The 15,352-nt window shown below is 38.9% G+C and overlaps 1 protein-coding gene across 17 annotated transcripts in view; it reads left to right on the top strand.

Annotated features, from left to right (window-relative positions):
• The window catches only part of enox1 (ecto-NOX disulfide-thiol exchanger 1), a 153,437-nt gene that overhangs the window by 128,548 nt on the left and 9,537 nt on the right, over nucleotides 1-15,352 (top strand). For 16 of the 17 annotated variants that reach the window (XR_007039026.1, XM_047370811.1, XM_047370818.1 and 13 more), the window contains 4 exons: nucleotides 3,239-3,345; nucleotides 5,327-5,444; nucleotides 5,574-5,791; nucleotides 8,705-8,812. Coding sequence is in view for 16 of the 17 variants with exons in the window: in XM_047370811.1 (XP_047226767.1) it covers nucleotides 3,239-3,345; nucleotides 5,327-5,444; nucleotides 5,574-5,791; nucleotides 8,705-8,812 (551 nt within the window). In the remaining variant the exon portion in view is untranslated. The remainder of the gene's footprint in view (nucleotides 1-3,238; nucleotides 3,346-5,326; nucleotides 5,445-5,573; nucleotides 5,792-8,704; nucleotides 8,813-15,352) is intronic. The other variant, XM_047370804.1, reaches the window with a different exon arrangement.

Raw genomic sequence — 15,352 nt, 5'->3', positions numbered from 1 at the left:
TAACACAGAATGAAAGAATACCCTGTGACTCCATGGGAAGTGAATTTAACCTATCTAATGTGAAAGTAAATGGTTCCTCTGGTTTCTACAATGAATCCACTTGAGAGGAAACAAAGTTAAAACCACCCTTAAAGGTGACACAGTAACCAGACTGTGTATGTAAGTCTTCTCTGCACTAACATGTATGGAAAAAGAGCTAAAGCACAGCAGAGAAAGAGCAGGATGAGCTGTTATCAAGCTAAATACATTCTGCTTTAAGCATGCCCCATTATCTGTGTCCACATTCATGATGAGAATGGTGTCTAAACAGTCTCCTTCTGTTCTGGATAAATGTTGCCTTGTCAGTCTTGAAGGAAGTGAATCTGCTTGTAATGTAAGTACAGAGTAGCACCTACCAGAAGGGAGACCTGTACATCACATGACACACATTTTAAATTATTATAATATTCAAATTATTGCTAAGGCCACAATGATTTATAATCCTGTCAGATTTAGATTTACCTGATTATATTTTATTTGAAAAATTGCATGTTAAAGACATTAGCTGTTTCCAAATTCAGGGGCTGCATTCTTAAAAGGATCTGGTCTGCGTAGGCTAGGTCCTTCAGAGACCGTGAAGACCGTAAAAGCCAATCATGAGCAGGGGTAAAACCAGCGCTGGGTAAAACGAGACAGCCTAGCCTTCACCAGCTGTTCCCGCCCTTATGTCAGCGTAACTTCTGTCGCTTAGCAACCATGACAGCGTGAAGCACAGAGCTGTAAAGTCGTAAAAATAGAGCCCAAACTTTTGTTTGTTTGAGGAACTCCAGCGGTCCACCGTCTTATAATCTTGTTTTATTTAAAATGTTTTATTATCTTTTCATTTTATTCTTGTTCATTAATCAGCCATTTAAAATGTTCAAAATAGTTTTATGTTTATAGATAGAAAACAATATAACACTGTAAATAAACTATGTTCATGATGAATACTATTTGTTTAATTGATTAGTAAAACTTTTAACAACCAAAGTACTAATGTATTAACTTAATAAAATTAATTTATTTGTAGAATAACTTATTTAGGTACTCGATACTTTGCTCAGTAACAAATAAAACACTGAAATAAACCAAACATTCACGGTAAATATTATCTGACTGAGCTATATCAGTGTTTAACTTCCACTCAGTGAGTTTGAAAACAATGCCGGGAGTCAGGCGTTCTCTCCGGTTGTAGCGGGTCTGGACCGCTAACCAGCTAACTGATGCCGAGGCGAGCAGGAATGGACATCTCTGGAAACAACAGAGCACAAAAAGTGTAATATATCAAAGTTTTTGCTGCTCTCCTCCGCCATTGCCGCTGTTTTCGTTTGAACAATCCACTTCAGCCCGCAATGAATCATGGGATAGGGTGGGCCATGAAGGATACACCAGACCCATCCTTCAAATCTACGGAAAAGAAGGATGCATTTGTTGGCCGCATCTGGAAGAGCCTTTGAATTTGGACAATCTTCATTGCCTTGCGGTGACCTTATTGGCCTACAAATGTGGTCTTTGACGGATGCAGCCTGTGAATATGGACACAGCAATTATACAATTCATTATACAATTCTTAATAGTCAATGAAAAAGTCTTTACTGTCATCAAAGCAATCGAACCCTTTACGTACTGACAAGCATTGTGCCTTTTTCCACTGGTGTTTTGACCATTTATTTTTGGTGTAGGCTTCTGTGCCATCACCCTAATCTTAAGCTCCCCCAACAGATTTAAGTCAGGACTCTGGTTGGGCCAGTCCAAAACGTTAACATTATGTCAGAGGTCAGCAGTCAGAGGAAATATGTTAATCAAGTTAAACGACTGTTAAACTTAAATCTGCCAAGTGTATGAAAAATGTTTGGTCTAGCTTCATTTATTCAGCACCAGTCTTGGGATTTTTGAGAGATTGTTTTTACCCACAAAATATATCCACCTACTAAATTTTAACACCGTAAATCACCCAACTGTAAGATCACTTATTTGTTACGTAGAATCACTCCTACACTTTCATATACGGTAATAACAACCAAAAAGGTAATTAATGCTGGGACATTGGAAATACTTTACACATAAATATTAACCAGAGGACTCAGATTCTTTTGTCCAGCTAAGTACTGTTCACTTTTTGGAACCTAGTTGTTTATTTTGCTTCCTTTTACTCTTGTGATGTCATCCTGGTTGTGAAATGTGACCGATGTCTATGTTAGTCTTAAAGTAGGAAAAGCCTCATAAGAAGAAAAGTACTTACTCTTAATGACATTTTTTCCCAAACGTTACTATCGTTTTATTGATAGATGAGTCGTTTCTGTCCTAAAACTTAGTCAAACTGCCAAAAATTTGGAACATTTGCACACAACAAAAAGGAAAAGCAAGAACACTCTGGACCTTGAGATTTTCAGTTTTAACCACAGAACAATACTCCAAATTTGTAGTATCAACATATTTTTGATGATAATCGGTGCTAGCATCCTTATACCCAACGTATTTGTTAAATAAATACTGTCTAATTAAGAAATAATGTTGCTTAGGTTGTATACGCCAATAAAGTACTCAGTCCTTATCTCCCAGAATCTGTGAGTGTAAAGCCAGTATGAAACACTGAAATCCTCATAACATTAACGATTCGTTAGTGCCAGTGTCAAGTATTTCTGAGTAGTCTGGAACATACCTGCAACAGGCAGCAGTCACAGAGATCATGGTTTGGAGTAAAAAATGTTTAGGGACCCTAAAAGGTTCTGCATACCTTTGTCTGTATTGGGTCCATGTTTATTTATCAGTTGTATAATTGGTAAAATTGTGTCCAGCCAGTAGTTGGGTATTTGAAAACAGTCATAGTTGCTCATGTGAACCCTTTAGGAAAAAGTTACATCCCATCCCTGTTAAAGTTAACATAGCTGATTCTGCAAAGAGGGATGACTCAGACCTCTGTCTACAGGTCAGATACTGACTACTCATAACTAGACAACACAACCCCACTTCAGAGAAATGCCATTAACGTTTGACTGCTAATTAACTTCAGATGGTTATGAACCACAGCCTGTGATGAAGGGATCCGGTCAGCTAAAACATGGGTCCAGCTTGCCTAGTGTACCAGCCTGTGGTCAGTGTATGCTCATGGTCTCTCCTCTGTTTGGTGTAGGAGCCTCTAGTCAGAGCTACAGCGCTACATAAATGGCTTATTTTGTCTTGACCCTCCTCCTCCTCCTCTTCCCTGTTCACCTCAAAGTCGAGCAGATCACCGCCATTTTCACGGCCGCCACCAGGCAAAAGGCATGGGACCATTTCTCAAAAGCACAGCGCAAGAACATAGACATTTGGCGCAAGCAGTGTGAGGTTGGTATGCCTTTTTTTCTGTTCTCTCCTCCCACCCCAGTCTACTGCTTTCTTCTCTGCTGTCACCTGTGAGTCCCCAGGAGAGAGCTGACAGACAGGCCTGTCTGATCTGTCAGAGTCAGCGGCCCTGTTGTTGTTTTACTGAATGTTTCGTTCTCACAGACAGACAGACAAACAGGCAGGCAGAAAGAAAGAAAGATAGCTGCCTGTGATCGTGGGCCACTCCTCCTACCAGCTGGGAAACTGTGAAACATCTGATGTCTCTTTGAAAGTGTGAGGCGATGCCATGGCAACAGTGATTTCCAGGATTAGGTCTCTAATCAATTATTCATCCAGAATTAAATCAAGATAAGTCGAACATGAGAATTCGGCATGTAAAAGAGGAACGGTTTCAGTACAGTCAGCACTCCAGAGCTTTAGGCAGCTGGATTCAGAGGCCTGTTGCTGTGCATATTGCTGCTAGTGACACATGCCAAGCCAGAATGTTGTGAAACAAGTAAACTCAAATATTAAGTAAAATACGAATCACTTTATGTAAAGTATTTAAAATTGGAAACAAAGGAGCTTCATGCTGCCTACTACAGATGCCAAACAAAGGTTTCTGTAACCTTCATCTGGTCACTTGTACAGAAACAAGTGCCTCATGACGAACAATTTAAAATATTTTATTTGGTGTTTAAAGGCAGCCCATTCAGCATAATCTATGTCTGTCGTCTTAATTCATTCAGTTAGGTCACTGACCAGGAAACAGTTCAAATGTGAAATATTTTTCTAACCTCAAGTGGCTTTCAAAAGTACTTATACACCTTGAACTTTTTCCCATTTGTTTTACTTTACAACCACAACTTTCAATGCATTTAACTTGTGTATAATGCAGCAGACTAATACTAATATTAAGTCTGGTGAGACCGGCAAGATCTGGGGTCTATACCCTGGACAGGTTGCCAGTGTATCACAGGGCAAGGTAGATGCACAGCTTTGCACATCTAGACACTAAAAAGTTTGAACATTTGTCCTGCAAAACAGCTCCAGATCACTCACATTGGATGAGAAGCATATGTCAACATCAATTTTCAGGTCTTGCCCCATATTCTCAATTGGATTTAGGGTTATACTTTGGGTGGTTGTAAAGCATGAATACGCTTTGATGTAAACAACTTCATTGTTGCTCTGGTCGCCTGTCTATGGTCATTGTCCTGGTGGAAGGTGTACCTTCTCCTGTCTCACGTCTCAACCTCTAACTTCCGGATTGCCCAGTATTAAGCACCACCCATTTTCCCAACCCTATCCAGCTTCCCTGTCCCTGCAGAAGAAAAACATCCCCACAGCATGATGCTGCCACCACCATGTTTCACATTAGGGATGGCGTATTTTTACAGTGATGTACTGTGTTAATTTTCTGCCTTGATTTTTGCGGTTTGTTCACTGATGTTTTCTAACAAACCTCTGAATCCCTCACAGAACAGCTGAATTTATACTGAGATTAAATTACACACATCTAAATACTAATTAGGTAACTCTTAAAGGCAGTTGGTTGTGCTGACTTTTAGCTAAGGGTGTCAGAGTATCAGATGATCATTTTTTAAAATAAAATCCTACAAATATGCGCAACTTTATGGTACATTGAGGTTTGTGGTTGTAATTTGGCAAAATGTGAAAAAGAGTTTGCACTCTTCTGTCAAAGGTTTTTTTTTTGTCAGAGATCAGGTCATCACAGGCATTATTTCAATAAGTCATAAGGCATCATACAGGTGGGGGTTTTATACTTACACTTCTCTGCTCTCCACCTGGAAGTCATTTAGGCACGACTATTTAAATGCAATTAGTCTACAAACTCGGTATTCCTTGATTCCTGATATTTAATATTGCCACGGTATAACTCAACCTTGCACAGAATATATCTGTTTTTAATTGCCAGCAAATGTAAGCACAGAGGTTTATGAGTGTGCTCAGGACCGCTGTGTGTGCTGTGATGTTTCAGGAGCTGAGAAATGCTCACAGCGAGGAGATCATGGGCATCAGACGAGAAGAGGAGATGGAGATGTCAGACGACGATTCAGATGATATTCCCAACAAGAGGGTCCGCACTGAAGAAAATGGTCTGATAAACCATTTTCCAACTGTAAAGAAAGAAACTGTATTTGATTAGCTTTTGTTTTGTCATCTGAACCATTCAGTTCTAAACATTGATTAAATCTGGCCATTTCCCGTGTCCTGGCCTCCTGCAGGAGTGTGTGATCAGACCCAGGCTTCTCTAAAGGAGGAGAACGACTCTCTGCGCTGGCAGCTGGAAGCATACAGGAATGAAGTGGAGCTTCTGAAGAAGGAGCAGAGCAGAGTCAGCCAGCCAGATGACGATAATGCTCACACACAAGCACACACACATGCTCACTGTCCGGAGGCTCAGATCCAGCTGCTGCAGCAGAGCATGCACAACATGCAGCAGGTAGGCTGCTGTCTTTGATGTTTCCCCATCTTAAAATGATCGCACACTATTTTTAGGTGAGGTTAAACTCATGTAAAAGAGTTCATGTCGATGCTTGTGTCTTAATGTTCTCACATAGAGGCAAAGGAGAAGTAGGTAAATGTGATTTCTATTTTGCAGCTAATTTTCATTATTTCCAAAAATGTTATTTGTTCTTAAAATGTTAGCATCTTCCCCAGAAGTTCCAAAGCAGCTCCACAGCCATAACAGTGCTCCTCTATTATTCTGCTACACAAATCGAACTTTCCTATGACTTAAAGACTCTTAAAATGTATAAATGATTTGTCATTACCCCAAAAAATACAATAAGATTGAAGCTTATTAAATAAAGCATCCATCCACCCATCCATCATTGAGTGAGGGATGGGCCACATCCTAATAACATTTAATCCAAATATTTATTTCTGTGGGGGAACAAGTGGTATAAAATGATACTATATAATAATTAATCAGTACATCTGTCTCAAATATTTATCAATCATTCCAAGTCTTTTAATCTATTCAACTATCTGATAAATCCCTTACCTTCCTAGGGAACATTTCATATTATAATTGAAAACCAGGAGCTTGGTGTATTTCTCAGTGCTGTCATATATTATCAGATATGGGATAATACACACCAGCAATTGTTATAAAGCTAATAATGTGTGGAACAGTGTTTAAATCTATTCCATGTAAATGGTTCAGTTCCATCTTGCAGAAAATCTGGTCTTCTTCGCTTTTACTGCAGCCAATGACATAGAAGAGCTTTTCTTGTGTAGCAGAAGACATCATTTTGTCCTCCGTACAGGATCACACTGGCAGCTGGCTAGAACCCCCCCCCCCCCCCCCCCCCCCCCCCCACTGTAATTCAAGCTGACAGACTGGGAAATCTTCGTAGATAGCCAGTAATGGTTAAGCTCCGTTGGCCCCACTTAAAAATAAACACAGAAAGCTTTGTTAGTTCACATCACTTGTTTGGCATGAGTTAGCCTACTCTGACCCGACTTCCTGTCTGTCTTGATCTGAAGTGACAGCGCTGATGGAGAACGGCACATTTGAAACAACCACCAACACTGTCCAGAGTCACCCTGCTGTCACCTCTTGTTTGTCACCTGCTGGTGTTTTACTTCCCTTTACATAGACAAGCAGCCTCAGCAAACAAATTAAGAGCTTCGATAAATACATATTTTTCCTGCTATCACTTTTATACAGTGCCTTGCAAAAGTACCTCATAAACGTTTCACATTTTACCACATTACAATAGGAAACCTCAGCGTATTTCAGCAGAATTAAAAAAAAGATATACACAGGTTTTAAAATGTTTTTTATTTATTTTAGTTTTTATTTTATTTTATTTTTTTGCCGTTTGCCTCTACCAGCTTTGCAGATCTAGAAGATTTTTTGGCCGTATTTCTTTGCAAAATAGGTTATACTCAACCTGATTTGGTGGAGTGCATCTGAACATCATTTTTAGGTCCTGCACAGATTCTTGGCTGGATTAAGGTCTGGACTCACTCCATAACCTCTGATCAGCTTCTCTGTCTCTGCTGAAAAAAAGGCATCCCAATAGCATGATACTGCCACCACCATGTTTCATCGTGGGAATGATTTGTTCATGTTTATGTGCAGTGTTAGTTTTCCACCACACATAGTTTGCATGTAGCAAAAAAAAGATAAATTTAGTTTTCCTTTTAACCAGAGGTTTATATTCCATATCTCTGCTGGGTTCTCTTCATGACTGTACAAAGGTCTTATGACTAACATTGAACAATGTCATGCTAAAATTACTGAACATAATTAGGTGACACTGGTGAAAACCATGTAGTTTTTCTTGAACTTTACAATTATATCTATAATTGATCTATCATCCAAGATCCTTAAAAATAGATTGAAGTATGTGTAACATGAGAAATTGTAGGAAAGCTCGAGGAGACTGAATACTTTCCTTGATTCAGTGCAGGTTTTGGGAGACAGTAGAACTCTAGCAAACACTAACATCACTCTTAGGCAATGTCTCCCACCCCATGCATGAAGCTGTTGCAGAACTGGAGAGCTCCTTCAGTGACAGACTGCTGCATCCTAGGTGCACAAAGGACCATTATCATAGGTCCTTCCTCCCAGCAGCTGTGAGACCTTATAACCATTGCTGCTCCAAACTAACTCAATAAGTCCGTCACATCCCTGCTATTATTTGCACAATTTTTGATATTGTTGTAAATAGTCTTGTTATTTTTGGACAAATAGAGCACAGCTTGGACATTTTGTAATTATCTTACTTAGTTTGTATATTTTTTAGAATCTGTGCATGCTGTTTGTTAAACTATACAGTTTTTGCTTACATTGTACATTTAACCTTACTGTTTTTTAAGTTTTTTATTATTTTTGCTATCTTGTATCTGCGTCTTTTCACTTTGCTGCATCTTAATTTCCCTGGTGTGGGAAATAAAGGATCATTATATTCTAATCTATTCTAATGCAAGACAATTTAGAATCATATTGCTTGTAAATCTAGTGCACACCACCTAAAAAAAAAAAAAAAGCTCTAGGATTGTGTGTCCATGAACCTTTGACCTTTCAGCTATGCATCCATGGCTTCAGTTTAAGCAATCGTATGTACTCTTAATGTCTTTTAAATATGTGTCCAACCATCACACAGAGCTGTACGAATGTTTAAAATTTCCCTTTCTATTGTAGCTGCAGTTAAATATATCTTTAAATTCCTTGCTTGTATATTGGACTTAGGAAAGATGTACCATCTTTGAATTTAAAACCGTCTCCACCTGTTCGACTCCATCTGTATCACGTTCAGTGTATGCATTTTAAAATATTTTACACTATACTAAACTTGAATTTTGTCTTGAAGCCAAGTTCATGTCTTTATGTTTCTTTTAGCAACTCGTGAGCCTACAGGAGAAGCTGTCGAGTAAGGAGACTGAGCTGGAGCAGGCGAGAGAGGAGCATCGCTACCTGGAGATGGAGGTGCTCTCACTCAGAGACAGGGTGTGTGCTCATTGTCACAGCCTCTGTATAACAAAGACCATCCATTAAGCTACTATACAATCTCACAGTACCATCCCTGTAAACATGGTATGTTATAGACATGTAATGAAGAATTTAGGGAAGTACCATGACTAAGTAAATCCAATCAGGCATTGAACATTGAATAATCTTTTCCCCTTTTTTAAATAACATTACTCTGAAAGCCTAAAATCCATTTTTATCCTCCTATAAAAGTGTGCAACATTGCTTAGGCTTACCATTAACAAGATCTCCCTCTAAGTTCAGTTCACACAGGATACAATTGAATTATTTTATGGTCATAATGTTTAACCTATTGGGCCAAAGTGATTCTTCATATGATTGGATTAAAAACATATATATTTGAGTCAGCGTGACTGCGAGTAATATTAATGTTTTAGAGTGGCCCACCCAGATTCCTGACTTGAAAGTGAAAGAGAATCTGTGGAGGTTATTAAAGATTAGGGTGATGGCAAGCAGGCCTTCCAACCTCAAAGGCTTGGAGCTCATCACCAAAAAATAAAAAAATGTTTTCTCAGAGCAACACATAGAGACAAACAAAAATACACGTACATGCTCAAACATAAGGGCAATTTAGACAGACAAGTCTAAGTGACATGAATGTTTTTGGACATTAGGAGAAGGCAGGAGTACCCAGAAAGAACGCACTCAACAGTCACCATGCTGCCCAACAAGCCTTTGGTTGAAGTCAAGTCAAGTTTAGTTATATGGCGCTTTTCAGCAACAAGACACTCAAGGCGCTGTACATAAGGAAAAACATTACAATGATACAGAAAATCAAACAACAGAGGTCATTAAAAAAAATTTAAATAAAATAAAGAGAATAGAATAGAATGATGGATAAGAAAATGAAAGGAAAATTGGACTGAAAACTTAACTAATGTTTAGATGGCACAGTCAAAGGCCACTCTAAACAAATACGTTTTTAATTTTGATTTATAGCAATTTAGGGTTTTGGTGCTTTTACAGTATTCTGGGAGTGTATTCCAGATTAGTGGAGCATAGCTGCTTCTCCATGTTTGGTTCTGGTTCTGGGTACGCAGAGTAGATTTGAGCCAGAAGACCTGAGAGGTCTGGGTGGTTGATACACTGACAACAAGTCTGTAATGTATTTTGGTGCTAAGCCATTCAGTGATTTATAGACTAACAGAAGTATTTTAAAGTCTATTCTCTGAGCTACAGGGAGCCAGTGTAAGGACTTTAGAACCGGGGTGATGTGCTCCACTTTCTTAGTTCTAGTGAGGACGCGGGCAGCAGCGTTCTGGATCAACTGCAGCTGTTTGATCGACTTTTTATGCAGACCTGTGAAGACACCGTTGCAGTAATCAATTCTACTAAAGATGAACGCATGAATTAGTTTTTCAAGGTCCTGCTGAGACATTAGTCCTTTAATCCTGGAGATGTTCTTTAGGTGATAGAAGGCTGACCTTGTTACTACCTTTATGTGTCTCTGAAGGTTCAGGTCTGAGTCCATCACTACACCCAGGTTTCGAGCCTGACTGGTGGTTTCTAGCTGTATTAACTGAAGCTGTGTGCTAACTTTTAAACGCTCTTCCTTTGGTCCAAAGATGATTACTTATGAATATTATTGAAGGATTATTGAAGGAAAATAATTGTAAATCTAAATCTGCCAAGGGTATAAATAATATTGGGCCTAACTGTGAAAGCCTACCAACTGTGTACTGAGGTCACACAACAGGCTTCTGTTTGTATTAAGCTTTGTGGAAAAAGGCGGCTTCCCCGTTACGTGTAATAGAGTCTGGTATGTAAAAGCTTCAAAAAAACGTCTATAGTGATGATGTGGAGGATGTTTACTGTAAGTAGAACTTTTACTAAATATACTAAATATAAGTTCTACATTTTTCAGATGACTATGTATTAAATGAAACAATGTTTGCATTAGTTTAAGTAAAATATCACTAAATATTTTATCATTTTAGCAGCAGAAGGAATAATTGTTGTTGTTCTGTTTTGAGTAAAAACAATTAGATAATTTCTGTATTGTGTTTTGGTAAAAATACCGTAATACTTTAAACCATAGTATTTTAACTCCGGGTTACCATAACATGCGGTTCTAATATTTGCCCATCCTAAATGTTAGGTGAAAAATATGGAAAACAAAAGAGAAAATGTGGAGAAAGTGCAACATGGAGGTAATAGAGAAGAAATTAATCTATAAATAAATAATGAATAAAGAAGTATTAAATTAAATTAAAACACAAGGAAAAAACAAACAAGAAAGACAATACAGAAATAAATATGTATTAAAAATAAACAAAGAAAGAAAAGTAAAGAACTAAGAATAAGGAGAAATTGAATAAATGGGGATAACTGCACATAATTAAATTACTACAGTCAAAACTAAAATGGTTTATGACACATTTTATGCTATAATGGTCTAACGCTCTGCTTTTTCTCCTTTTGGGGGATTTATTGGCACATATTTCATTTTATTTTCACATTTCTTTTTATTTTAGTTTTGGTCCTCCCTAAATGTGCACCTAGTGTCTGGTTAAAAGTGCTGGACTTCACTGATTGTATATCCAAACCGAGAGTTTATTACATTAACAGCATCAGTATGATCATTTCAGTGCTGGCGTTATTCTTTAAATAACGTGGAGCAGATGTGTTTGTTGGTCGGCCTGAATAAACCAAGCACTTGGGCTGCCTTCAGTGGGTGTGCAGGTTTTCACATTGTGTCTCTTTGCTGATGCCTTCAGTTGGCTCCATTCAGCATCTCTTCATCAGAGACATTGTTAACATTTGCATGAAGATAAGATATAAGACGTTTTTCCTCCAAGTGTGAAAATGTTTGAAGTGCGAACTGAAAAGCCCCTGTTTTCTACTTCTTGTGTATGTTTGTGGTCTTTACTTTTGCAACTCATGGTCCTTTTTAAAATAACAAAACCAGGATCCAACTAGAAGATACAAACAGCAAGTGTCTTTTAAAACTTTGTGCCATTTGTGCCACCAACTGCTGGTTCTTCATTCCTTTTTATCCTCTGTTATTGAGTTTGTCAGATGTGGCTCTTTTTATTGGTAGTGACATAAAACATACAATGACAGACTAAGAGAGAGAGAACAATTGGTTTAAAGTGTTGGAGAGATAGAGAATGATGGAAGCACACAAGCGCTGCCATGGCAAGAACAGTCAATTTGCTTTTTTCTGCTGAAAGGTGATTGCTATCACCTGAGATGAGGGATGTGTGGGCTGAAGACTGGTTAGTTAAACTGTTTAGCTTGGCATTACTGATTCCTCAAGGAAGAAATGTCAAAATTTAGCTGGGGACATGTTAGGTTAAACACCCCTCTAGTGGCTCCTCAATGTGCAGCAATAACCATATCAGTTCAGGTTTACCTGCTAAAGTTTAGATTTCAGCAAAAATAATAGTCCAACTGCTTTGCAAATTTTATTTTCAGCATGGCAGACTCTTCCTTTTTACAAGTGCTTTTATTGAAAAGTGGAAGAGATTTTCTTGCTTCTGCGGCACATGGCTCAAATTACTTAACACACTGTTTTTTGACAACCACACTATGTGAAAGAGGAAAAATTTCCTTACATTTCTATAAATTGTGTGTGTAATGAAAGGTGTGGCAGCAGAACGAATTTGTGTAACGATGAATCTCACCTGAGCTGATGATTTCTTTAGCTATAGGAAGGAAAGGAAGTATTTAAATCAAAAACATAGTGAAACTTAGACTGTGATTTTATCAAAAATTGTTAAAGATGTTAAATAGCTTAATCATTTAGTAAGAGCCCCTGCTTCAAATACAGGAGCGTTACTCACTGTTTTGAATCCCACTCAAACGTCAGAGCCTTGGTCTTTAAAATGATTTGCCCGTGTTGTAATGTAACTCGCCTTTTGGGCTAAACAGGGTCACAACAAATAATCTCTACACATACTAGCCATGTTACCTTCAGCGGCTCACTGATTTTCAGCCATGACAGTTTAGATGGGCTGCTGCAGGAAGGAGGGAGGGGCTGTCTGTGTTTGCAGTGCTGTTTTGTGAAATTGTGTGCCAACTTGGAGAGATGAAAATGGTTCAGTTACAGTTTGTTTTGATGCAAATGAGCATCTTTAAACGATTATTACTTTTTTCAGTTTTGAATACATACAGGTCCTTCTCAAAATATTAGCATATTGTGATAAAGTTCATTATTTTCCATAATGTCATGATGAAAATTTAACATTCATATATTTTAGATTCATTGCACACTAACTGAAATATTTCAGGTGTTTTATTGTCTTAATACGGATGATTGTGGCATACAGCTCATGAAAACCCAAAGTTCCTATCTCACAAAATTAGCATATTTCATCCGACCAATAAAAGAAAAGTGTTTTTAATACAAAAAACATCAACCTTCAAATAATCATGTACAGTTATGCACTCAATACTTGGTCGGGAATCCTTTTGCAGAAATGACTGCTTCAATGCGGCGTGGCATGGAGGCAATCAGCCTGTGGCACTGCTGAGGTCTTATGGAGGCCCAGGATGCTTCGATAGTGGCCTTTAGCTCATCCAGAGTGTTGGGTCTTGAGTCTCTCAACGTTCTCTTCACAATATCCCACAGATTCTCTATGGGGTTCAGGTCAGGAGAGTTGGCAGGCCAATTGAGCACAGTGATACCATGGTCAGTAAACCATTTACCAGTGGTTTTGGCACTGTGAGCAGGTGCTAGGTCGTGCTGAAAAATGAAATCTTCATCTCCATAAAGCTTTTCAGCAGATGGAAGCATGAAGTGGTCCAAAATCTCCTGATAGCTAGCTGCATTGACCCTGCCCTTGATAAAACACAGTGGACCAACACCAGCAGCTGACACGGCACCCCAGACCATCACTGACTGTGGGTACTTGACACTGGACTTCTGGCATTTTGGCATTTCCTTCTCCCCAGTCTTCCTCCAGACTCTGGCATCTTGATTTCCGAATGACATGCAGAATTTGCTTTCATCCGAAAAAAGTACTTTGGACCACTGAGCAACAGTCCAGTGCTGCTTCTCTGTAGCCCAGGTCAGGCGCTTCTGCCGCTGTTTCTGGTTCAAAAGTGACTTGACCTGGGGAATGCGGCACCTGTAGCCCATTTCCTGCACACCCCTGTGCACGGTGGTTCTGGATGTTTCTACTCCAGACTCAGTCCACTGCTTCCGCAGGTCCCCCAAGGTCTGGAATCGGCCCTTCTCCACAATCTTCCTCAGGGTCCGGTCACCTCTTCTCGTTGTGCAGCGTTTTCTGCCACACGTTTTCCTTCCCACAGACTTCCCACTGAGGTGCCTTGATACAGCACTCTGGGAACAGCCTATTCGTTCAGAAATTTCTTTCTGTGTCTTACCGTCTTGCTTGAGGGTGTCAATAGTGGCCTTCTGGACAGCAGTCAGGTCGGCAGTCTTACCCATGATTGGGGTTTTGAGTGATGAACCAGGCTGGGAGTTTTAAAGGCCTCAGGAATCTTTTGCAGGTGTTTAGAGTTAACTCGTTGATTCAGATGATTAGGTTCATAGCTCGTTTAGAGACCCTTTTAATGATATGCTAATTTTGTGAGATAGGAATTTTGGGTTTTCATGAGCTGTATGCCAAAATCATCCGTATTAAGACAATAAAAGACCTGAAATATTTCAGTTAGTGTGCAATGAATCTAAAATATATGAATGTTAAATTTTCATCATTACATTATGGAAAATAATGAACTTTATCACAATATGCTAATATTTTGAGAAGGACCTGTATATTAACTATTTTGACAACCATAGTGTATAGCTGAACCAGCAATGTGGTTGGGTGTGTTATTATTTTTTTGTTTTGTTTCTTCTGTCTTGGATGAATCTTAATGTAGATTGATTTAATATATTGAGTGCTGGAAAGAGGCTTATGCTTGCACTGCAACCTCCAGCTCAACACTTCCCGAATGGGGTTGAATAAAACATTAAAGTCATTGTTTTAGAAGTAAACAAAGAAAAAAACTTTCATCAATGCACATACAACCTATAGGAAAAATACAGCGAACAGGAGGAACAGATGAGGTGTGGATGAGAAAGAAAAACTGTTTTGTGTCTTTATAGGCTAGGTCAGCAAAGGTTTTATATAGGGATAGGTAAATAAACATAAATCAACGAACAGATGAATCTTTTCTTTAATACTTGCTGTAGTTTTCGGCATAGTTCCCATCACATTTGCAGAAAAATTCAGCTGCTGTTTGGTACAAAAATGGCAAACATGAGAAGCTTGGGGAGAGCAAGAGAGGCTATATCAATATCAAGTTATGGCAGACTCCCAAGAGAAGGCCACGGCTGACAGAGAGGGAATTTTGTAAAACATAGATACAGATATGGAGGTCTGGCCTATAAACCCAACATAAAGACCTGAGTTTTACATGAGTCCATTCAGAATAACCTCATTTGTCAGGAGTGCAGCACAAGTCTAAATGTGATTGGTGCGGCTTTGCATACAAACCGTTGACTGAAAGCAGCTCTCCCTACTATTGCCTGTGCTGTGCTGCTGT

The sequence above is a fragment of the Girardinichthys multiradiatus genome, chromosome 7 (genome assembly GCF_021462225.1).
Source record: "Girardinichthys multiradiatus isolate DD_20200921_A chromosome 7, DD_fGirMul_XY1, whole genome shotgun sequence".
In the NCBI taxonomy this organism is placed as follows: domain Eukaryota; kingdom Metazoa; phylum Chordata; class Actinopteri; order Cyprinodontiformes; family Goodeidae; genus Girardinichthys; species Girardinichthys multiradiatus.
The sequence above is the reverse complement of the archived record's forward strand: the minus strand, read 5'-3'. Positions and strand labels throughout refer to the sequence as shown.